General features: G+C 51.2%; 8 protein-coding genes across 8 annotated transcripts; 4 read left to right on the forward strand and 4 right to left on the reverse strand.

The window, feature by feature from the left end:
• Positions 1-25: 25 nt before the first annotated feature.
• On the reverse strand, positions 26-2,209 carry ASPACDRAFT_76875 (secretory pathway gdp dissociation inhibitor). Its single transcript, XM_020204809.1, has 8 exons — positions 2,062-2,209; positions 1,979-2,003; positions 1,865-1,924; positions 1,761-1,788; positions 1,349-1,694; positions 745-1,299; positions 435-692; positions 26-374 (listed from the first exon to the last, which is right to left on the reverse strand). Exons 1-8 carry the CDS (start codon positions 2,105-2,107, stop codon positions 289-291), a joined length of 1,404 nt encoding a protein of 467 aa, XP_020058814.1. The 5' UTR covers positions 2,108-2,209; the 3' UTR covers positions 26-288.
• A 760-nt stretch (positions 2,210-2,969) lies between these two features.
• On the reverse strand, positions 2,970-4,087 carry mrpl4 (mitochondrial 54S ribosomal protein uL29m). Its single transcript, XM_020204810.1, has 3 exons — positions 3,698-4,087; positions 3,463-3,629; positions 2,970-3,309 (listed from the first exon to the last, which is right to left on the reverse strand). Exons 1-3 carry the CDS (start codon positions 4,062-4,064, stop codon positions 3,124-3,126), a joined length of 720 nt encoding a protein of 239 aa, XP_020058815.1. The 5' UTR covers positions 4,065-4,087; the 3' UTR covers positions 2,970-3,123.
• Positions 4,088-4,744: 657 nt separating this feature from the next.
• On the forward strand, positions 4,745-7,299 carry ASPACDRAFT_76878 (uncharacterized protein). Its single transcript, XM_020204811.1, has 8 exons — positions 4,745-4,825; positions 5,163-5,270; positions 5,336-5,477; positions 5,584-6,110; positions 6,166-6,230; positions 6,282-6,553; positions 6,606-6,960; positions 7,031-7,299. Exons 1-8 carry the CDS (start codon positions 4,813-4,815, stop codon positions 7,121-7,123), a joined length of 1,575 nt encoding a protein of 524 aa, XP_020058816.1. The 5' UTR covers positions 4,745-4,812; the 3' UTR covers positions 7,124-7,299.
• Positions 7,291-8,579, reverse strand: gtmA (gliotoxin thiomethyltransferase). The gene is made up of 4 exons (XM_020197389.1): positions 8,083-8,579; positions 7,981-8,019; positions 7,842-7,898; positions 7,291-7,771 (listed from the first exon to the last, which is right to left on the reverse strand). The coding sequence occupies exons 1-4, from the start codon at positions 8,474-8,476 to the stop codon at positions 7,389-7,391; spliced, it is 873 nt and encodes a 290-aa protein (XP_020058817.1). The 5' UTR covers positions 8,477-8,579; the 3' UTR covers positions 7,291-7,388.
• Positions 8,580-9,989: 1,410 nt separating this feature from the next.
• Positions 9,990-13,253, reverse strand: ASPACDRAFT_51022 (glycoside hydrolase family 18 protein; the record flags this gene model as incomplete). The annotated part of the gene is made up of 11 exons (XM_020202422.1): positions 9,990-10,217; positions 10,259-10,587; positions 10,635-10,918; positions 10,979-11,434; positions 11,486-11,783; positions 12,219-12,276; positions 12,333-12,509; positions 12,577-12,691; positions 12,753-12,821; positions 12,896-12,953; positions 13,040-13,253. 11 exons carry the CDS (start codon positions 13,251-13,253, stop codon positions 9,990-9,992), a joined length of 2,286 nt encoding a protein of 761 aa, XP_020058818.1.
• A 1,929-nt stretch (positions 13,254-15,182) lies between these two features.
• Positions 15,183-17,118, forward strand: ASPACDRAFT_51023 (carbohydrate-binding module family 50 protein; the record flags this gene model as incomplete). Its single annotated transcript, XM_020202423.1, has 6 exons — positions 15,183-15,371; positions 15,429-15,526; positions 15,638-15,709; positions 15,774-15,922; positions 16,006-16,177; positions 16,647-17,118. 6 exons carry the CDS (start codon positions 15,183-15,185, stop codon positions 17,116-17,118), a joined length of 1,152 nt encoding a protein of 383 aa, XP_020058819.1.
• Positions 17,119-18,046: 928 nt separating this feature from the next.
• On the forward strand, positions 18,047-22,150 carry ASPACDRAFT_76879 (condensin subunit SMC2). Its single transcript, XM_020204812.1, has 6 exons — positions 18,047-18,124; positions 18,196-18,236; positions 18,328-20,485; positions 20,551-20,925; positions 20,977-21,650; positions 21,708-22,150. Exons 1-6 carry the CDS (start codon positions 18,098-18,100, stop codon positions 21,970-21,972), a joined length of 3,540 nt encoding a protein of 1,179 aa, XP_020058820.1. The 5' UTR covers positions 18,047-18,097; the 3' UTR covers positions 21,973-22,150.
• Positions 22,151-22,425: 275 nt separating this feature from the next.
• Positions 22,426-23,525, forward strand: ASPACDRAFT_76880 (CUE domain-containing protein). Its single transcript, XM_020204813.1, has 2 exons — positions 22,426-22,828; positions 22,949-23,525. Exons 1-2 carry the CDS (start codon positions 22,547-22,549, stop codon positions 23,234-23,236), a joined length of 570 nt encoding a protein of 189 aa, XP_020058821.1. The 5' UTR covers positions 22,426-22,546; the 3' UTR covers positions 23,237-23,525.
• Positions 23,526-23,690: the final 165 nt, after the last annotated feature.

Consider the following 23,690-nt stretch of genomic DNA (forward strand, 5'->3'; position numbering starts at 1 on the left):
TTTACAGCCTTATGTGTTCAACTCTCAGAACAACAATTCTTATTCACAAAAGTGGTGTGGTGCTATGCACCTGCGAGCCGGATTGATATGAACATATGTAGACCTGTCCCTACTGTAATGATATCGTATGCCAGAGACCAAGGGAGCGGACTGAGTCCAAGAGCAATATGTGGTATGTTTCATGAGCGTGAAGGAAAGTCCAAGAGGAATTATGGCTCAAGTCAAAAACGCGCATCCGAAGCGACAAAAAAATTACTGTACCCTAGTATGCAAATGCTGGAGGCTGATTTACTCCACAAGTTTCTGATCTTCCCTGAGACCCTCGACCTTCAACTCTTCGCCCGTCGCACGACGGTAGATGTCCCGGACATCATCTATGAAGATATCAGCAAAAAGGCTCAAAGCCTCTCACCCATGGAATCCGCAAGGCTTACCTGTTGTGGTCTCGAAGTGGGAGGTAGCATCGTAGCTCTTGGAGATGAAGATGTTGTCCTTCTCACCACTCTCGATGGGCTCGTACAGAGGAATAGGAGCGCTGAAGAAGGTCTCCTCAATCTTACCCAAACGCTCGAATCCAGGCTCCAGTTCGATGTGGTGGTTGGCATCGCTCTCGGCAATGGTCGAGACAATGGCGATATAGTATCCCTTGGGGCAGACATTGTGTGCCGAAGAGACCATAGCAATGTAGATATCTGAAGTATATTAGTACGTCATGTGATCAGAGGCGATTGCAAATAAACATACCATGCTTTCTTCCGACCTGAGACTGAGGGATGATAAGTTGCAACGAGTCGCTGCCGTCGGTCTTATCGATGGGGTGGTTGAGGATACAGATGGCCTTCAACAAGTGGCCAGTAACGCGGACCTTGCCAGGGAAGTACGAGGGGTCGGCGAGAATCTTCTTTGTCTTAGTGGTGAAGCTCATGGTCTCGCCCTCGTTGTCACGGTCCTTCATGGTGGCCTTGATTCCGGACACCTTGCCGCTCTCATCATAAAGGACCTCATCCACGGAGGTGTTGAGCATATAAGTACCGCCATAAATAGCAGAAAGACGAGCGAAACCCTGGGGAAGCTCACCCAGGCCGTAAAGGGGGTAGATGTATGGCGATTTGCCGTAACGGGCCATGGAGTTGACATACAGGCGAATCCGGTTGATGGTTTCGGGAGCCGCTCCGGGCTTGAGGAAGTATTCATCGGATTGGTAGAGCGCCATGGAGTGACCAATGAAATCGCGAGTGTTATCCTCCAAGCTGAACTTGTCGTAGACCTCCTTCATTGTGCACTGGGTGATGTCGAGGCCTATCCTATGTCAGTGTCATGATGTAGTAAAAGCACAGCTTCCACGAACCTTGGTGAGTGGAGGGGTTGTTCTCGTTAAATTCGCCCACCCACTCCAAGAACTTCTTGGCTCTCCGCTTCTCAAACATGCCCATGAGGGAAGAACGCAGAGCTTCACCGGCATCCGAGGGCACCTTGGCGACGGTGGCCTTGGGACCCTTTCCTTGCTGGACGTAGCTGCCCGCAATCTGCTTGAACTCTAGGTATCTCGTGACATCGGTGGAAACCAGAATGTTGGTCAAGTCGCCATTGGCCATCAACAGCTTGGGAACCAGGTCGATGTTCCAGTCGTTGACGCGGCCATACTTCTTCCAGGGCTCCTCGCCGGGGCGAACGTTGCCGTACTTCTTAAAGAGCTGCAAGGTGTAAATCAACTGTTAGCAACACTGATACAGAGTATGAAAGGGGCTGTAGATACTCACAGTCTCAATGTTAACAGAGGCAGCCTCTCTGAACGCTTGGTTAGTGATTTGTGTGATGGCAAAGGTGGTGGGAAGATAGCTCCGGCGGAGCTGCCCAAACTTACCCTCCGTAGTGATCATTACGGTCAATGTGAAGGACCTTGTTTCCCTTGACACTCAAAACACTGCAGAAACCATGAGCAACTGGAATATATCCGACAGCGGTAAGGAGGACTTACCCAGAAAGCACACACTCGGTCAAACCTGCGAGGGGGGAGGGGGGTCAATATAGCTTTGGTGGAATGGCGGGGTAGTAACATACCGGTGCCGAGCACCACGACATCATACTCGGGGGCGATCTCATCCATGATGTGAGATAACGCTGGAAATCAATGACAATGTGCAAATGAGTCTCCAAAGGAGTGATAGGAGGATGGGAATAGATATGGGCAGTAAGTGTTTAGGGGAAAGAAGATGGAGAGATATGAAGCACGGTGAGTTTAAAGGAAAGGAAAGAAAAGAGGAGAGGAGGGAGAGGAGGAGGAAGAGGAGCAGGCCCGTCGAAAGGAGGCCGACCCGTCAGTCGAAGGCTGTCCAAGGGTAGATTTGGAACCCCCCGCGGATCATCGATCACCTTCTCGAACCCGTTATTATTTGACGCCCGCCCACCCAGGCTCCACCAAGGCAATTAACGTTGGCTTTTTTTCAGGGTGACTGCCAGACCTTGAACCTCCTTAGACTCTTAGACTCACGGGTTATGGACTTGACTAGACTAGACCACGAGTCCTTGGACGGTTGAGACCAAACCAACTATTCATACTACGACTACGACAATAAATACGACCCGACTATTGTATGGTAGGCACCAAGACAATGGACCCGTAGACCAAGTTAATTTATCGGATTAATCATGAGCCCCTCTCCCAATTTCTTCTTCTGTGACCTCCTGAAACTCCTGCCCCTTTTCCCAGTCGGACTACGTAGCACATAGCACATAGCACATCGCCAATGGCCAATATTCTAACGGGAGTTATTGCTTTCTGCTACGGACGGTCTACTCCGGACTGGCCAAAGTGACTAACAGCCGACCCCGGCAACTATTTGCACGCTATCCATATCGGTGCACTAATGGCTTGATTATTTGCAATAGCCATTGGAAATACCCCTTCCAATCACTCTTCTATGATGTCTTTCAATTAATCTACAGACATTTCTCCCAATGATCTGAGCGCAATGTATAGATTCTGAAGCAAGCCAATGCATGGTAAAAAAATAGGGCAAGTTGCAAACTATACTACATACAATAATACAAGACCAGTAAGGTGGACTTCCGTCAATAGAGCCCCGAACTGTGTGTCTTCAATGACATAACCAATGGTGGAATTTACGCTTTCTCAGCCTGCTCAGGCTTCTCAAGGTTCTCAGGTTCCTCAGACTTCGCAGGGTAGGATGCATCCTGAGTACCTTCATGCTGCGGCCGGTATCCATTCTTGTAAAGCTTCTGAGCATCTTCCCAAGCGTACCATCTTTCTCGCAGAACATGCTTGATGCCGTTTTGCGTAACGCGAACCTAATGGACCCGTCGAATGTCAGCAACCGTACTGATCCATTGGATAATGCGACAGAGGCTTGGATCGACGTTGCGAACTTGCATCGATTGTAGCCTATTCGAAGGAGCAATGACAAGGGGGGGGGGGCGTTTGAAGATAGGGATGGGACATACCACACGGTCTCGCTCGTTCGCCTCGTATTCACCATAGCCGGCCTTCAGTCTCTCTCTCTCCAAGTTGGAGGTGGCTATGCGGTTGCGCTCCTTGACGCAGACCCACCACAGAGAGTGGAGGTCATCCCACGACTTCTCGCGGAGTTCCTGAATCGACCATGAACGACCTAAGAGATCGAAAAATGAGTTGACTGGGCCAGACTAATCCTTGAGGAAGAGGATTGGAGAAACGAACCGTGGGCGGTATCATATTCCGGGCTGCTCAATGCCTGTCGGTCCTTGGGGAAGAATCCCCAGAGTCCATGGTCGGGGGTAGGGTGACGCTTTTCGACTTCGCCGCGAGCGACGGGCTTGGGCAACGGGTACTTCGACACACCCAGCTTGAATTTCGGGCCGGTGCGGTGGATGGCGGACACACCGCGAGACTTGCTCAGGTCACGTCCGTGGCCCGCGGCGGCAGCGGTGGACGAAAAGTTCGAGGCCTGGGCCGGCGACCGATTGAGAGAGAAATGGAGGGACGGGGCGAGGTATGGCGGAGGCAGTTCACCCAGAGGAAAAGCGCCGGTCTGGCGAGCCAGACGCAGGACGGCCTGGCGATGCATTGTGAGGAGGGTAGCCTTCGAAGTCGAAGGGATCTCTAACACAATATGTCCGTTCTGCGGCCCCGAGGAATCAAAAGCTGACGGAGCGGAGTTTGGGCGGCTAGATCACGTGCAGGCGCCGCTCCAGGATGCCCCGTGCAACATCGACCCATAGGGCGAGCCAAGCGAAACATTCCATAGGCAAGAAAACACGCGGTTGGCCAGCAAAGAGAATAGTTTACATGAATCTATACTTAGGAAGTAGTCTCTCCCAGTCTGGAAAGGTATTGGCCCATATACTGCACAGATCGTAGCTACCTACCTAGTAGTATCTAGTAATCATTACTGACCATGTATTGCTTTCAGCTACTCCTGTCTAAAAGCCATTCTTCCCACTAGTATCATGTACATACAGAGAATCCTCCCCATACATACTCATCCTGCCTACTCTTTATCGTCTCCGGCTAGAGATGAGCACTAACTAATCTGTTCACGACAAATTCTTAGTTTTGTACAAGGTAACGTGACCAGGAGTGTTCTGGATGATCGTGACCCGAGCGGCTAGTCATGGATGGTCCGTGCATCAAAGAAGAAGCGCGCGGTTGCAGCCACTCCGCCTCCCAGTACCGGCGCAACACTGTGGGTAGAGATCCTAGCTGCACATTTCCTTCTTATCGCTGTTACGCTGAAGCACTGACTTTCTTCGTGGAGTCCCGGTCCAAAACTTGACTTTTCCATAGAACCTACTGAACGCCCGCCTCTTTGCACAATGAACAGGCCAGGTTTGTCCTTTCCAACCTTCCCTTTGTCTTCGTCATGACTGGCCTTGCTGCTACGGCCGCATCATACGCCCTCGACCTTGGATACTGAGTTGCCTTCCATCGCCCCAACACTCGTATGGACGGTCCCGAGGGTGCTTGATGCACGGTACCGTGGCCGTTCTTTACTTGTGTTTCAATCGCAAAAATCCGTTGATGGTTCCTTCCATGGGCAACCACGAGACCTAGCAGCAGCATCTCCGCACCCTCCCTTCCGGCCTCACTTGAAGGCAGTCGCAAGATGTCAAGATATTCTAGCAGAGGCTCTGACTGTGTCGCTGACCACTTGTGCCAACTCTAGGAACAGGCCCACAACCCCTACGAGGCATGGCCGGCTTCCCCGCACAACAACAGGCACAAGCTCGAAACGCAGCATTAGCAACGGCGCGGTTACCGAACGGCAAGATCGGTACGACCTCTTTCTGATAATGGCCGTTCTACACCCCCGCAAACTGACAATTGTGGCTGGCATAGGGAGCGGAGGGAACTGGAACTTCAACTTGCCTGTAAGCGGAACGCCAGGGATGCAAGGCAGTCAACAACGCAGCATCGGGACAATGGGCACATTCGCTCAAAGCTTAAGTGGATCCCAGCCGACTACGCCGCTGGATCTCTCGTGAGTGTAGCACTCGACCTGCAGGGCTTGATTTCTATGGATCAGCTCATCGAGGATACCCATGTCGGTTGAGTTCATGACTGAGAATCATTGTTTCTCCTCACAGGGACTTCCCCTCGCTATCCGGCGCGGCTCCACAATCACAAACCCAAAACCCAAGCCATATGGTATGGGCAAATGCCAGCCAGCGTGCTATGCAGCAGACCCCCGTCCAAAGACCGCAACATGCTACGTCGCAAGCGCCTCAAAGACCACCTCAAACGCAACCCCAACACCCTCAACAGCAATCTCAGCCCGCACATGATGACGTATTCCCCTCCGGCGCGCAGTTCGCCAATCGTTTGGAAGATTTCCGGAATGGTGGTCAGGGTATCAGTGGTCAGCTGAGTGCCGGTGGACAGCCGCAGACGGGCAATATTGAAGAATTTCCTCCGCTCGGACGCAATGCGCCTGCAGACTTAAGTCAGGACCGACGAGGATCGCTGATGCAAGGTGCGGGACTTGGAAACTACAGCAGTGGTATGCCATTTTCTGGAGTGAACCAGTCCCAATCTGCACAAAATCGCAACATGATCGCCGCTTCCATGAACGGACAAGAACGAATCATGTCCCCTGGTGGTGCAAGCTCAACAGGTAAGTCGGAGTGGAGCGCGTTGGCGCCGCACGGAGCGCTAAGGCCACGTTCTAGGAATAGACAACTCGCGATCCCCTGTGAATCAAGGCTCCAGCAGGCTTCCAGCCCCCGAAAAAGAGGTATTGACCCCGACTCGGTGACATTTTGGCTTTGAAGCTGACGAACTATAGCAGGAAGTCAACAGCTCTGTAGCGTCTAAGTCCGCCGGTTACAGTGAACAACCAACAATCATGCGACCGCCAGGGTTTCCGGCTACGGGTAAAGAAGCGTCTGCTGGGACTGTGCAAACGGTCGATCAATCGCCTTTCGCGGAAATGAGCGAATTGGACAAGTTCGGGCTAGCGGGACTGTTGCGCATGATCCATAGCGATAATGCCGATGTTTCAAGTCTGGCAGTAGGCCAGGATTTGATGACGTTAGGGTTGGATCTGAACCAGCCGGAGTATGCATTCTACCAAACCCCATGCGGAAAACATGTCGACTGACTCCTTTAGACCATTACATACGTCATTCGCTTCACCATTCGTCGCGTCCATGACAGGTGCCCCTCTGGAGCAAGATTTCGCGCTTCCTTCATGCTACAGCGTGGCTAACGTCCAACCGTTGCAATCGCGGATTCCGAGTTTTAGTGATGAAACGCTCTTTTACATCTTCTACAGCATGCCCCGAGATCTCCTACAAGAAGTTGTAGCTGAGGAACTGATGGGTCGGAAATGGAGATATCACAAGATCGAGCGGTGCTGGCTGACTCGCGACGAGACGTATCCCGGCCCTGTTGATGTGGAACGTGGTGTCAGTGAAAGGGGTGTTTACCTCTTGTGGGATCCTACCAGCTGGAAGAAGATCAGAGTATGCCCCCTCGCCATGCCCTCATTTGAATTTTGTCTTCATAGTAACATACTAATCTTGCGATCTGCAGCGTGAGTTCATCCTTCGCTACGAGGATCTGGACAACCGTATGGATCCCAACCGAGGGCTTGCGCGCGTCGGATTCCCGCACCACGGGTCATGAAAATCGACACGGACTAGTCAAGGTGGAATGGGGTCAGCAACGGCGTTCGGGCTCACTGATTGTTTCCGTAAACAGTCGCTCTAGATGTTAGTAGTATAATAGCGGAGCACCCGGTGTTCTCTACATTCTGTGGGAAAGTACCTTGGTACATATCTCAACCTCAATCAATGACTCCGATGATCTGAAGTTCGGTTCTTGGTGACTATAATATGCACACATTATATTGTAGATTGGAGATTCATAGGTAAACCTCCCTCAATACTCTTCACTTACTTCCCACCGCAACAACAGCCGACGGCCCCATATTTACTAGGCCGTCTACCCCGAATCTCTCTTCCAGATACCTCTGCACCGCCAATGGTGCTTCCGCCTGATACCGCCCTCGCTGTTCCTGCGTCCACAACTTTTCCTTCACCAAATTCAGCATACTCCGTGAGAGCTGCACAAATTCAGAAATCGGAACCTCGACCTCTTCCGTCACAGAGGTCACCCGAACCTCTTTGAACCCCGCCTTCTCGAACTGGGACCTTACGAACGATTCCGAATCCCAGCCAACGTTATGCATAGCCAGGAACTCCTCTACGGTTGGGAACTTCAGGTCCTCAGACATTCCGGTGACAGCGGATCGGAGGAGAGACATCCAGGTCGCTATGCAGGAAAGTCAGTACCTCAGTAAAATGTGTAAGTCCTCGGTAAAAGACCCGGAGGGGCAAATTACCGTATTTCCAGGTCGTCGTCGCCAGCGTTCCCCCCGGCTTCAGGATCCTATAGCATTCTTTGCCACACAAATCGATTGCACGTCAGGAAGTCCGTTCCAGCACGTCCAGTGGAACGATCTACACTGGAGCACAACTTACCATTCATCGCCGCCTCTGGATCCGCAAACAAGGTGAAGGCTACAATCGCGGCTCCAAGGTCAGCCTTAACCCTCACCGTCCCCTGTTAAGGCGGAGACCAACCGAAAGCCGCGAATACATCGGTAAACAACTCGTCCGGAAAGTCGGTGCTCTGCGCATTCACCACCTTCGCTTCCGCATTAGGCCATCTCTCCCGCTCGATGCGCTGCCGGGTGGCCTCGATCATCGTATCGCTCAGATCGCCGCAAGTCAAGCTCCAGCGCCTCCTGCTCTCGTCGTCCAGTGTGCGGTTCAGCGTGCTGGCGACGATGCCCAGGCCGCAGGCGTTGTCGAGGATCACGCGTGGGTTCCCGGATCGGGCTCGCGCTGCGATGCGGGAGTGTTCGATCAGAGATGTGGCGAAGGGGCCGGTGAGTTTCTCGGCGATGTAGTAGTTGGCTAGGAACTCGGGGGTTTGGTAGGATGTGTACTTGAGTTTGGGGTGGGAGGTGGCCATTGTTTGGTGGGATGGTCGGGGGTGGGGGCTTGGAGAGAGGGGATCAGCGGATGTAGAACTTGAGAAGGGGGGTTGAGTGTCAAAGGAAGTGATGGATGAGATGGAGTGAACGAGCTTGGTGAGTACTTCTTATATTACTTTTTCTCATGCGCAACTAACACTCATCTAGATCAGTAGTACTGGTACTGTACAAACCCAGGAATTTTGATAACATTACTAAGACGAGGGCCGTCAGGTTTTCTTGGATCTCTCGTCTCAAATTATTTCCAACACCGATATTCTTTTTGTTGCACTAGGATAAATCAACGATGGATGAGTAGTAATACATTACTTAAGATCTTTCTCTTCTATTCTAAACATAAACAGTGTCCATCTCAGACTTGAAGAAAACGTTCTTCTATATAGTATTTGTGTTTCGGTATGTTTGCCTAGTAGGATCTGTAAAAAACAATCTTAAGTTATGACCAATATACTATATACGTTTAGTTTTGCCGTCCAGTCTCCTTCCTATTTTATAACATATTCAGATCTGCGCAGATCTAACCTTAGAATTGCTTAGGTAATCTTAAGCTTCTGCTTGATATCAATGCTTTCCGAGGGATAGTCGAGTTATGGGCGGAGGGATTGGCGAAGAACAAAGGTATCGACAACGCTGTGAGTAAAGGGGATTGACGCAGTGGTTAGAGTGGGGTGGATGGTATGTGTGGAACTGTAAGATTCGACTCTATAAGATTCCGTATCTCAGATTAAGCAGTAACAGCAGAAACAGCGGCTACTAAAAGCGGTAATTGGAGGCGGCCGGCGAGTGTAGAGCACGAACGGAGAAACCCCGCTCCGAAGTTAAAGGACTATGGAGTGGAGGAGAGACAGCAGGAGCTAAGGCACTGTGACTGATATCAATTATATAGGTGTGTCCGGCCGGAGAGATTATATAGGCGGTCGGAGATGACCGGACAGAAGAAATCTTGGGGAGGAAGAAGCCATTTTGCCCATGGAGTCTGAAATCCAGGACGAGAACGAAGGCAATAGGGACAGCTTAGCAGAGCTTGAGATATATCTCTTAATCCTCAAGAACGGGTTGTCAATAATCTGCGCAGGTCCGTTGTTTTCCGTTGCGTAATTATAAACATAATCGACGACCAGCTTGCATCTATTAAAGAACATCATCGAGCCACAGTCTTGCACCCTCCTAAGTCCGCATCTATAAGATAGTCATAAGCACTTAGACGCGGCTTAGATTCCTTTTTCATATAAGTTAGGGGAATCGAGTACTGGATCAAAACGTACGCCTGCATAATAGCGCTCTAGACCTTGCAACCGCTGCCTTTGATGAAGACGTCGCAGCCGAACCCGGCTTACATACCATCAGTATAGCACTTGCTGGTTCCGTCGCTGGTTCCATTAGTATAATCACTCGCTGTTAATTTTCCAATACCAAAGAGGAGAACGTTGAAACCATATCTTAGGGTTTTTGCTTACCCATATAAAAGGCTGCCTCTAATATGGCTTTTCGCTACCTTACAGAAGCTGGTTTAGATGAGGGAAGATCTTGTACTCCGGAGATCGTCCGGAGTATGAATGATCTAGATTCGGAAGGCGAGGTGTCTTGCAGGGAGATCGCTGCTGGTTTAGTTGATATAGTAACTTTTATAGTCGTCGAGATAGCATCAGTGGAGGTGCTAGCAGCCACTGAAGTGGTTGTATCTGATGCTTCTGCAACCTTAATAGAAGAGAACCATGACTTAATGTGTAGTCGCTAACGCAGCCACTGCCTATGCACACACCATTCAAGCAGTTCGGCCCAAAGCATACAGCCTTGTGGCACCTTGGGCCTCCACATTCGCCGTCCAGGCACTCAAGTCCTAGGCAGCCAATCGAAATGCAGTCAGGACCAAGGCATAGGCCACTGTCGTTGCAATCGTCGCCATAGCAGCCGTGCGTCTGACACAGGGTGGACTTGCAATAGCCTTTTGTGCAGCCTGCACCCCGACAGCCGGTTTCCTCGCAGTTATCCCCAAGGCATACGCTGCTCTCTGCATCGCAATCGCTGCCTGTACAGCCGAGACTAATGCAGAGGGGACCGGTACGCTCCCCATCCTTGCAATCAGGACCTGCACACTTCCCCTCGGTGAAACTGGGTCTGTAGGGTCATCAAAACCATTTGAATCTCCATCCCCCGTCTGATCGTCACAGTCATCCATGCATAGCTTGTCGCAATAACTCGTGCACAGACTACCACACCCCGCTATGCAAGTTGAACTTGGAGGTGAACCCCGCGTAAAATGAACCCCAGGTCCAGTAGGGATAGTGGTGGGGAGTGGAGTAGTCGACCAAGACCATGGAGGGATAAAGATCGTGCAATTCCCTATTACCGTGTGGGAAACAGTTCCTGTGGTCATTGGGTTGGGGTCATCGTGGATAACCACAGGTCCAATTCCGATGCTAGGAAAAAGCGTTGTGGTTGAATTTGTAATGTTTGTCTCAGTTATGTTTCAATCCCACCAGGGGATGAATCCTGTGATGATTGGATCAAGTGTAATTGTAGTGGTCTGAACTGTTCTAGTCACTGACTGAATCACTGTAACTGTATCGGAAACGGTAACTGTAACTGTTGTAGGCCATGCCACTGCAATAGGGGTGACAAATGGTTCAGGATATAGAGTAGTAGGAATTCCCAGTGTGCTTGGAGGGATAATTAGGTTTGCTGGTGCGTTTCTCGTCACAAAAATATGACCGGAATCATAGATCTCTTGGCCGACATAGAAGTTTCCTGTACCGTCACTGCCACCATCGACGCTGGCCCCATCAAGGGAGGTTGATGAGGTGTTCATACTACCAGGTTTCTCAAGTGTACCTGGGCCGCCTTCATCCAGCGCCCAGGAGAGAAGACTATCCAGGCACCTCGCATTCGCAAAATCGGCTTTCTGTTTTAGGGTCTTCGAGTTGTCAAAAGAGACCCTGTCAAAGTATTAGAGAATAGTACGTCGAGAGACAGAGCGAGTCACATACCATTGGTTGCCTTCCCATGTCATCCAGTTCACCGCAGCTTCCTCGTTGTAGACCAGATTAGGCGAATAATCTTGTATGACTTGGTTGATTTCATAGTCGGTGAGAATTCCAACCGTGTCGGTGCAGGGACCGGGAGCTCCTCCTCCGTTTCCGTAGGCGGAAGTGTCGAATGGGCATCCTGGGACAGTACAACTTTCGTCCGCCAGAGTAAAGGAGCGCCCATAAAAGCCTAGGCCCAGAAGAACCTTACTAGGGTCAATGCTGTTTCTCCAAAGCAATTCGAGACCTTCTGCGATTTCTGCATTCATGAAAGTTATTAGTTACCAGTGGTTATGTGGAAGGATCAGTATCATCTACCTGTAAGGTTGGCGTGGGGTTTAACAACAGCAGATGTATAATTGCTGTCGGCGTCCCATGTTCCATGGATGTCGTAGGCCATGAAGTTGAATTGATCGACGTACTCAGCCATAGACACAATATCGAACCCTCGAAGATACCCCACCGGCAGAATATTAGTCCTGATCCTGGACAGAAGTATATGAATCAACAATCGCTCGCTCACAATAGGACGAAGGCAGCGTAGCCGTGGTGCCATATGTAGAGTCACACGCCTCTCTTAATTCCTTCAAGAGGTCACGAAGTTAGCAGTATCAGCTGATTTACCCCCTGCATGTATTCTCAGCATTTATGTACCACAAAGGGGGCTCTTAACCACACGCCGCCTAGCGCTTACCGCGATCTGAGGCGGCTGGATACTCCCAGTCGATGTCAATACCATCCAAGTCATATTTCTTCATGAATGATATGGCAGATCAATAAAGCTTGATCGACTACCCGGGAACTCAACCATATTAGAAAAGACCTCTCCTCCGAGGTCCCAACCGCCGACTGAAATGAATGTCTTGAGGCTTGATCTTTTCTGCTTCAACGCAGTGAGCTTTGGCCAAAACTCTTCATCACGGTCATGGGTACTGGTAATAGTATCCGAGCCGCCGTCAATGCCCGCAAAGGAGTAGTAGATATGCTACTAAAGCGTCAGTCATGGTGAAGCATTGCCTGAGCGGGGACCACTCGGATGTTCGTTCACTCACAGTCCAGGGGTCGACATCGATATTCTCAGGGAGAAGAACGTCGCATGCATGCTCGTAGTTCCAACTTTCGTAATACCCCACATAAATAGCGTTGCTAGAATCACCATTACAGGAACTGATGGGACTAAAGGTCAGGGTCCCAAGGTTACGATATCAAGGCTCGAGGGCGGACGTACGGTTCAACCACCGCATCACAGCCATTTTGACTACCTGTGCCGCAGAAGTCCGTGGAGGTACCACAGAATCTGGACAAGTAACAAAGGAGAAAGAATAGTTAGCCAAGGTATCCATCGTATGTAGGCCGGAGCATCAAACCTACTCGAACTGCGAGCAACAGACGTTGAGCGGGCACGTGGGGTTTGCGACTTTTGCATATGCTGGCAAGTGACATCGTCCATCAGTTTTCACTTCTTAGTCGCAGCAACAAGGGGTGAAAGGGAGGGGAAATCCTGTAGCAACTCACGTCCACACTCGGCTACTGCATCGCATGTCGAGACGCACACGTCATCTCCGCAGGAATCAGGGCCAAAGCCGCAATAGCCGCTTTTGCTGCAACAACCACTGACACTTTCGGCCGTTGCGGAGCACGTTCCATTCCATACTGCAGACACAGCAGGTAGACTCTCGCCGATCAGAGAGCCGAGGAACAGCCCTCTGACAAGGTGAAGTGCTCGCATCGTTGTGCCACTGCGAGCGTAGATTACTCAATTGCAACTTTTGTTCCCTCGGGCGAGAGAGGTCGGTTGTACTGACAGGGGCTCATGAGATGTACATTACTGATTCATTATATAGTGATTGTGGAGAAGAAGTGATAAGAAGGATGGGCTAAGCAAGAGCTAAGCACTACTATAAACAGTGGCAAGAAGTGGAAGTTGGTGCTTCCCGCTACCGAGTAGTTACTTTTAGACTAGTTGTATTAGTACACTTGACTCACTAGTGATTATTGCAGGATAATAAAGGGTCCACGGTGCCTTACACTGACTGGGACCTGTCCATCTCCGATTACCCCTCACAGTTCTTCTGCAAACGTCCCACCACCATGTTAACTGATCTACCCCTTGAGTTGCTGATTCGCATCGCCCATCTGCTGAACTCGCCCCATGCGCTCAACACGCTAGGCCAAACCAATCATTTCCTTTACGCAGTCTTAACCCGATACTGTATCGAGCACATGTACAGCAGCACTCTCCCAGTCCCCCTAAGGCTCTATGCTGGGCTGCGGAAAATGGCCGTCTGCAGACCATTCATCAACTATTGGCTGCAGGCGCGTCTCTCCCCAGTCCACCAGTGGTCAAAGACATCTCATCTCAAGGGCCAACGGACCCCGAGGATGATGACCACTCTGAGGAAGAAGAAAATCGCTGCCACCCGATCTTTCTTGCCGCAGAAGCGGGCCATGGCGAGGTCGTCGACTTTTTCCTCTCCCAAGGCGTCTCACCAGACATCAAAGATAGATCCGGTAGCACCCTGCTCTGCGCCGCCGTCCTCAAGCAGCATTTCCATATAGCCGAGTCACTACTGCAACGAGGGGCAAACCCATGGCAGCCCAATGATACTCAAGTCTCCGCTATGGGCTGGGCAGTGACCAGAGATACAGCAGGAACAAGAAACGAGCCAAGATTTGTTCCGCTCCTCCTGCACTATGAAGAAAAGCACCAGGCAATTGATCCGAGCCTGGAAGCGGTCGTGCTTCAAGAGGGACTGCTGAAAGCCTTTGCTCGGTCAGGAACCGAGCATATTGCACGGATGTTGTTAGCGGCCGGGGCGGACCCAAACTATCTCGGCCCCGAGGCGCGGGTGACTCCCCTGGCTAGAGCTGCAGGCATGAGAAATTTTGCCATGGTCAAGCTTCTCGTCGAAGAGGCCGGTGGAGATCTCAACTTTCTCAATGACCGACAAGAAGGGCCGCTATCAGAAGCGGCTGTACGTACGCATTGCTTTTGGTGGAAATGGGATGATGGCACATAGGACAAATTCCATAACTAGAGGAAACCCTGCAAGGCTAAGGGACTGATTGACCCCTGAATACCACAGTTCCTGAAGTCTTGGGTCTAGTTTGTGATTTGGTCGAGATTGAATGTTCTCCATAACGGAGATTTGACGGCACTAAGTCACAGCCCTAATGCACAAGCCAATGTGTAGTAAAAGCTTAAGTCCTGCGCCTAGTCGACTAGTTCTCAGGTTCGCTCCACACTATCCTACACTAATATACAGTAAAACACACAAGAGGATGGTTTTTCCAGTACTACCGAGTAGGGTCCAAGGCAACTGAGACATCTTTGAGCGTCACCGCAAGCTTGATTGGCCACTCTTTTATTCTGTAACCTGGAGAGCAAGGACGAATACACCGGATGACAAGTAGGCAATCATATCACTCATGTTCTATCTGTGCTGTTGTAACGTGCCCTGTAGTGAGAGATTATAGCACCAGACATTCCCCCAAATTCTGCTTGACCTAGGTTACAATATTCAAAGCTGAAGTTGCAGTAAGCTCTCTCCTCACGACACGTCCTTTGGCCATTGAGGTGACTACACCCCATTCCAGTTGTTTGGATTCATTCTTGAAATGAGGACTGCACTTTGGTGGACCTTCTTTATAAGTCTGAATGGAGCTAGTTAAGAGCTCTAGCATCCACAAAAGATGGGTCAACGGTGACACTGTCGCTGATGCTAACAACACTGATCCGGATGTTACCAGTGATTGTACTTACTGGGCTAACGACATTGGCCCGAATGATACCTGCGCAGAGCTGGAAAGTTACTTTGGTATCACGTTCGCGCAGTTGAAAGCTTGGGTCTATCATCCTCATCTCACCATGTTTATTTCGTGAAGCTGACGTGCGCCGGTCTAGAATCCGTCTTTGTTAGAAGACTACTGCGTGTTGATCGAAGGATGGAACTACTGCGTGAGCGGCCCCGATGTTGCGGCCTCCCCAACAAGCACCACGCAGTAAGTGAGCGCGACTGCAGCTACAGCAACATCGTCCGGCTCTGCCAACTCAACATTTCCTACCCAACATGACCTCATATCAACATGCGACGCATACTATCTCGTGGGAAGTGATACTACTTGCTACAGCATCCAGGATCTGTACCGCAACTTTACGTTGGACCAGTTTTATACCTGGAATCCGTGAGTGTCTCTATTAGGCCATGGAGAAGAAATTGATTGTTAATCGCAGCTGCTACTCATGCAGCTCGATCACCACTGATTGCCAGGGCCTCGCCACTGGATTCTACGTCTGCGTTGGTGTTAGCGTCCCAAGCAGTGTTCCCAGCACCGCAACTGCTACAGCAACGAGTTTGTTACCTGATACCCCTCAACAGTCCGGGATTGTTGCCAATTGTATGACTTCCTTCGATGCTCTACTGAGGGACCACATTCTCAGCCCAACTAACTTCTTTCCTCCCCATGATTTCAACCTGTAGGTGACAAGTACTACTATGTCAACAAGGGCGACAGCTGCCAAACCATCCTTGACACTTACGGTCTCACCATGGCCCAGTTCTATAGCTGGAACCCCGCCGTGGGCTCTAATTGTGGGGAGATGGAGTATGGTTACTACGTCTGTGTGGGCATTTCTGGATCATCTAGCCGCACGTCAGCAGCTAGCACTACCGCAGGAACCTCGATGGCATCTAGCCTTTCCACTGGAGCTGCTACCCCTACAACCTCAGCGTCTGTCACTAGCTCTGTGCCAGACACTCCGCAGCAATCGGGCATTATCGCAACCTGTACGTTTCTCCTTTCTCCACGAGCATCCTGCAAGGGCATTCCGACCGACTCTAAACCCCCTCTACCCCCAACTTCTAGGTGACAACTATTACTTCGTCAAAGAAGGCGACAGCTGCAGCGCCATTCTGACCGCCTATGCCCTGACCATGGCCGAGTTCTACACCTGGAATCCAGCCGTGGGCTCAGACTGCCAGAACATGGATTACGGATACTACGTTTGCGTTGGTGTCTCGTCGGGTAAGTTGCGCTTCCTCCAATTCTCGCAGTTTCTGTTCTGCGCCCCAGATCTTCCTCGAAACTCAACCAACAAAAACACAGGATCCTCATCCTCCAGCCGTGCCACCACTCAACCGCCCACCACACCCGCCTCCACGACCGTCACCACCCCATCAACGACGGCATCGACCGCAACCAGCGCCGGACCCGCCCCGACGCAGCCCGGCATCACCGCCTCCTGCGTGACATACTACCAGGCCGAATCGGGCGACAGCTGCTGGTCCATCGCCGCGCAGAAGTACGCGTACCTGACCGAGAGCGAGTTCATCTCGTGGAACCCCGCGGTGGGGTCGACCTGCGCCGGCCTGATCGCCGGGTATTACTACTGCGTGGCGACGCGCGCGGTTGAGCCCATGCCGGGGATCATCTCGACCTGCACGGCCTATCACCGCGTCGCGGAGGGCGATAGCTGCTGGACCATTGAGGAAGCCCACGGCCTCACGGCGACGGAGTTCGCGACCTGGAACCCGGAGGTGGGCGCGAGCTGCGCGGCGTTGTGGGAGGGGTATTATGTCTGTGTGGGTGTTTAGATTTGTTTGTGGGCCTTCTCGTCGAGGGTAGCAGCGCTTGTACAAGTGTATATCAACATTCAGAAGTTTAGGGTTAAATATCAAATCATCATTGACAGAAGGCTCAATAGTTTTCAAGGACCAGGAAGATAGTGGGTATACCGGCGGGACGAAAAGAGATTAGTAGAATGTACTGTACACACTTGTATTCCATTGCAGGCGGGGAGTATCGGTGTGCTATGCCACGAGCATTTCGCAATATTGCGCGAAAGAACTTGAACTGTATAACAAGAACTGCAAAGGCATAGTATCTCTAAGGTACTCTGTTTAAGAAGGCTATAAAAGATTTCTATTACGTTTATTCAAGGACGATTGCTGCTATCCCGGTCTTGGATGTAGAGTATAGGTTCCGCATGCACTGGTTGCTTTCATAGCCACATTGCCATCGAATGTAAAGGCGCTCAACTTAAAACACCGAGTATAGTAAGACCAAAGGTACTTGCCACATCTAGTGGTTAGGCACTAGGACATGATCAGTTGGCCCAGGGCTTTGTAGTATTTTCATGAAGCATCGATCACGGACTTGATTGCATTGATGCCTCTCAAACACTCTCTCCGACAGTCCACCTACTGACCCAGAATCGAGCAGAGACCTACAAGTGACAACTACGATATGATGTGACGGCCCATCTCTGTCTCGGAGTGCCCTGCTGCAACTCACTCTGAGATTATTGTTGTTCAATGTAGGCGAAGAACCACATGCATTGTGATTGGTTGATGCTGAAATGACTATTGCAATCACGTGTTGCCCCTCCATGATTACATTATCCAGACCACAGGCTAAGCCCAATAGAGCAAACAGTAAACACGCTGCCCGCCGCCGCGCAAAACACCGCCCGCGAAAACAATTCCCGATCGAACCAGCGACACACACCAAACCCCCCCTCATCGCCTATGCACCCGGAATTGTAGTTGATGGGGCAGAATCCGAGTCGCAGCCATGAGGATTACAGAAATTATCATCGATGTGAGTCCGCTCTCCCCGTCCGCAAGAGATACATGTGAATGTGATTTACTGACTCCGTTCAATCTCAACAGGGCTTCAAATCGTATGCCGTGCGTACGGTTATCTCAGGATGGTATGCGCTTACTGGGTCGCTGAATAAACTTACTCGATCTGCGAAAAATCCTGGGCATGGACAGCTGATGATTTATACTTTCTGCCTGTAGGGACGATTCCTTCAACTCCATCACCGGCTTGAACGGTAGTGGAAAATCCAACATCCTCGACGCCATCTGTTTCGTTCTCGGTATCACGAACATGAGCACCGTCCGCGCCCAGAACCTCCAGGATCTCATCTACAAGCGCGGTCAGGCCGGTGTCACCAAGGCCAGCGTGACCATTGTCTTCGACAACCGCGACACGGCCAAGTCGCCCATCGGCTTCGAGGAGTATGCGACTATCTCCGTGACGCGCCAGATCGTTCTCGGCGGCACGAGCAAGTACCTCATCAACGGCCACCGCGCGCAGCAGCAGACCGTCCAGAATCTGTTTCAGAGCGTGCAGCTGAATATCAACAACCCCAATTTCCTGATCATGCAGGGCAAGATCACCAAGGTGCTGAACATGAAGGCGGTCGAGATCCTGTCGATGATCGAGGAAGCGGCGGGTACGCGGATGTTCGAGGATCGGAGGGAGAAGGCGGTGAAGACCATGAGCAAGAAGGAACTCAAACTGCGCGAGATCGAGGAGTTGCTGAAGGAGGAAATCGAGCCCAAGTTGGAGAAGCTTCGGTCCGAGAAGCGAGCGTTCTTGGATTTCCAGCAGACTCAGAATGACCTGGAGCGCTTGACGCGGCTGGTTGTGGCCCATGATTACCTGAAGAGCAATGAGCGGCTACGTGTGACGGGGGAGGAATGTGAGAATAAGAGACGGAGGGTGCAGGAGCTTGAGGACAGCGCAACGAAGCTCAAGGGCGAGATCGCCCACTTGGAGGACGATGTGAAGAGAGTCAAGGCCGCTCGTGATAAGGAGCTCCGTAAGGGCGGCAAGTTCCAGGCCCTGGAAGACGAAGTGAAGTCTAACTCGCACGAGCTCGTCCGATTGACTACGGTATTCGACCTCAAGAATGCTAGCATCTCCGAGGAGAAGGAGAAAATGAAGGAATCCCAGAAAGCAGTTAGCGACCTGGAAAAGGCCCTTAAGGAGAAGAAGAAGGTCTACGATAAGATGCAGGCCGAGTTCGATGCCGCCAAAGCAGATCTGGACGCCCAGACCTCCGAGGTGGAGCAGAAAGAGGAACTACTGCAAACACTCCAGACCGGTGTGGCTTCGAAAGAAGGCCAGGAGAGCGGTTATCAGGGTCAGCTGCAGGATGCTCGTAATCGTGCAAGCGCAGCTGCGACGGAACAGGAGCAAGCCAAATTGAAAATCGCGCACTTGGAAAAGAGAATCAAGGAGGAAGAGCCCAGGGCGAAGAAGGCAAAAGAGCAGAATTCCGATCTTCTCAAAGAACTGGAAGGCTTGAAGTCTCAGGCTAAGAAGTTGGAGACTGAGCTTACTAGGCTGGGATATGAGCCAGGCAGAGAAGAACAGCTTAACCAGGAGCAGGCGGAGCTGCAAAGGGACATCCGCGAGCTGCGCCGGAGAGCTGACGAGCTCCAGAGGAAGGTCGCAAATATCGATTTCCAATACGCTGATCCTCACCCTCATTTCGATCGCTCCAAGGTTAAGGGTCTTGTTGCGCAGCTTTTTGCCTTGGACAAGGAGAAGGTTCAAGCTGCAACTGCGTTGGAGATTTGCGCTGGTGGACGCTTGTACAACGTTGTCGTTGATTCTGCCGAGACTGGTACCCAACTTCTGAAGAACGGCAGGCTTAAGAAGCGTGTGACAATTATTCCCTTGAACAAGATCTCGTCTTTCAGGGCCTCCGCAGAGAAGATCGGAGCTGCTCAGAATATCGCCCCTGGTAAGGTTGACCTTGCCTTGTCACTAATCGGTTACGACGAGGAAGTTACGGCGGCAATGAACTATGTTTTTGGCAATACCTTGATCTGCCAGGATGCTGAGACGGCCAAGCGCGTCACTTTCGATCCATCCGTTCGCATCAAGAGTGTAACGCTCGAAGGCGACGTCTATGACCCTTCGGGTACACTGTCAGGTGGCAGCTCCCCGAACTCAAGTGGTGTGCTCGTGACGCTCGGGAAATTGAATGAGATCACCAGAGAGATCCGCAGCAAAGAGCGACTCCTCGCCACCGTCGAGGAGACCATGAAGAAGGAGAAGAAGAAGCTTGACGCAGCCCGAACGATCAAGCAGGACCTGGATCTCAAAACGCACGAGATCAAGCTTACAGAAGAGCAGATTAGCGGCAACTCGTCTTCAACGGTAGGAGAAGTCTACGATGCATATCTCAAATCACACAATTCACAACAGCAGCTAATTGGAACTAGATCATTCAAGCCGTCGAAGAGATGAAAGCGAATATCGAGCAGCTGAAGCAGAACATTTCTGACGCGAAGACTCGACAAACAGAAGCATCCAAGGATATCAAGCGAATTGAGAAGGACATGAGCGAGTTCAACGACAACAAGGACAGCAAGCTGGCAGAGCTGCAAGCATCTCTGGACTCTCTTAAGAAGAAGCTTGCTAAGAACTCCAACTCCGTGAAGACCCTACAGAAGGAGCTCCAGAACTCCAGGTTGGAACTGGAACAGGTTGGCAGTGACCTGTCCGCAGCGGAGGAGCAAAGCTCCGAAGCTGAAAACACACTGAAGGCTCAGCTGGAGGAGATTCAATCATTGAAGAGAGAACAGGCTCGGGTCAAGGTAGGCAAGCGAATGATCGCAGTGACAAGTTGCTTGCTAAAAATGTCATAGGATGCACACGACCTTGCACAGGCTCAGCTTGATGACGAACGAGCCAAGCTCAGCGGCTTTGATAACGAACTACGCGAACTAGAAGTGGCGATGAAATCTAAAGGCTCCCAAATAACTGAAGGCGGCCTCGAAATGCAGAAGTTGGGCCATCAGCTGGAGAAATTACAAAAGGACCAGCAGGTGGCTGCGCAGACGGTTGCTCATATGGAAAACGAGCATGAGTGGATCGCAGTCGAGAAGGATAACTTTGGACGATCCAACACGCCCTACGACTTCAAAAACCACAACATCGCCGAGTGCAAATCAACTCTGCGGAATCTTACGGAGCGGTCCCAGGGTATGAAGAAGAAGATCAATCCCAAGGTCATGAACATGATCGACAGCGTGGAGAAGAAGGAAGCTGCGCTGAAGAACATGATGAAGACTGTCAATCGGGACAAGAGCAAGATCGAGGAAACGATCATCAACCTGAATGAATACAAAAAGGAGGCTCTTCACAAGACATGGGTTAAGGTCAATGGTGACTTCGGTCAGATCTTCTCAGAGCTTCTGCCGGGCAGTTTCGCCAAGCTGGATCCTCCAGAGGGCAAGGATATCACCGATGGTCTGGAAGTCAAGGTCTCTTTGGGTAAGGTCTGGAAGCAGAGCTTGACGGAACTGAGTGGTGGACAGAGGTATGTGAAACCATACGGAGAAAGCCTTTGCGTGTATGGACACTTACAGATGAGCAGGTCTCTCATTGCCCTTTCCTTGATCATGGCGCTGCTGCAATTCAAGCCGGCCCCTATGTACATTCTGGACGAGGTTGATGCCGCTCTGGATCTTTCACACACGCAGAATATCGGTCGCTTGATCAAGACGCGGTTCAAGGGATCTCAGTTCATCGTGGTGTCGCTGAAGGATGGTATGTTCCAGAACGCCAACCGTATCTTCCGCACGAGATTCAGCGAGGGTACCAGTGTGGTCCAAGCTTTGACTGCTGCGGATCTGAAATAAGTTCGCCCTCCATAGAGACTTGATTCTTCGTTTGTGCATACTTCTTTTGGGCTATTCTGGTTAAGGACTGGGACAGGAAGCTTTTTATATGACCGGGTCATGGGGGTTTCTGGATGAGGTGTTTTCGGATGATGTATATGAATCTGGATGACTTTGCTGTTAAAATTAATGACATCTGTTGATAGTAACACGGCATTCTTGAAATAGCCGAGAATGGTGGTGTATATGTGCTGCTCAAGAGACGTACGAATACGAGTACGAGTCAGTGGGCAGGATGCCGTCAGCGGAAGTAACGTTAATCCAGCAGGGATTCCGCCCTTCCATTCCGCCCTCCCGACTGCTCCACCGCCACCACATCGCCGCTCTCCCTGATCTGCCGCGGCTTTCCTCAACTTAACCAACATCCCCGTCCCCGGTATTTACCTTTTAGCGACAATTTGCCCCTGTTGCGGGTGACGTGAGGCCAGAAATATTCTTTCACTCATTTTCGGCGATCCCGCGCCTCTCACCTCTTGACATCCCTCGAGTCTTCCCACACTGACGCAGTCCCCTCCTTCACACGTGACCCATCACCATGCCTGACGAAGAACCGTCCCTGAACATCCCCTCCCTTCTCACCCTTGCCGTTGTCTCTTTCTTCGTGATTCGATGGTTCTTCAACCGTGATGGAGATGCTGGGGCCGGAAACGGTCGTAGCCGCACGCGAGGAAATGGCGTCGATCCAGCCCACGTTGAGCAGATCTCGCAGATGTTTCCTCAGCTTAGCCATCGCGAGATCATGTGGGACTTACAACGCAACGGAGGGAACATGGCCGCTACTACGGAAAGAATCTTGACGGGTCGTGGCCTAGAAGTGGTAAGTCTTGCGCCTAACGTAGTAGCACTCTGCTACTGTTCACCCTCTCTTGCCGGAGGGAGGGAGAGACTCAGCAGTCGGAACAAGGGTTCAAACTAACGCCGCATGTAACGTCGATAGCCCCCTCCATCGTTTCAACCCCAGATCGCCATCCCCACCCCCACCGCGCCAGTACAGCCCGCCACCGCTGCGCCCAAGGCAGACGGCCAGGACCTGATCTCTCGGTACAACCTTCGCTCGAAAGTCGGCGCAGACGAGGACTCCGCGACCTCACAGGCTCAGTCCTCCACGGGTTGGTCGCAGAGCAAGGAGGAGCGGCAGCGCTTGCTCCAGAAGCGCAGGGACGACATGATCTTGGCGGCGAGGAGGAAGATGATGCAAAAGGACCAGACGGCTGCTGCTCAATGAGGGACCCCCTTTTTTAATGTGGCTCTGCGCTCAGGCTCTCCCCTCTCTACTATTCACTATTTCTTCGTTGTGACTTAGCACGGCCTGCATATATGCATGGGATCGTTGTGGGCTTTCATCTCGCTTCAGACTTCTCTTCCAGTCAAATTTGGATTGTCCTTTCATTTCCTTTTTTGTGACCTGGGGCTTTTTCAGCTCTCGTCATTAGTTTTATACCTTTGTTTTTTTTTTTGTTCGGCGTTGAGGATGGTTCAAGATTTGATCAATGCTGACAGTACCTTTTCGGCTCGTCTCGGCTCTGACATTTTCAATGTTTCGAGATGCTGGTGTTGACTTTGCTGTAAGTTGCTGTAGGTTGCTGTCCCTATTGGGCGGATTCACCCTTTCTTGCAGGGCGTGGCTTGTTCATACAAGGCGCGATCGTATCATGTCTAAAGTAAATGGACCAGATTGA

Source organism: Aspergillus aculeatus, assembly GCF_001890905.1.
Source record: "Aspergillus aculeatus ATCC 16872 unplaced genomic scaffold ASPACscaffold_4, whole genome shotgun sequence".
In the NCBI taxonomy this organism is placed as follows: domain Eukaryota; kingdom Fungi; phylum Ascomycota; class Eurotiomycetes; order Eurotiales; family Aspergillaceae; genus Aspergillus; species Aspergillus aculeatus.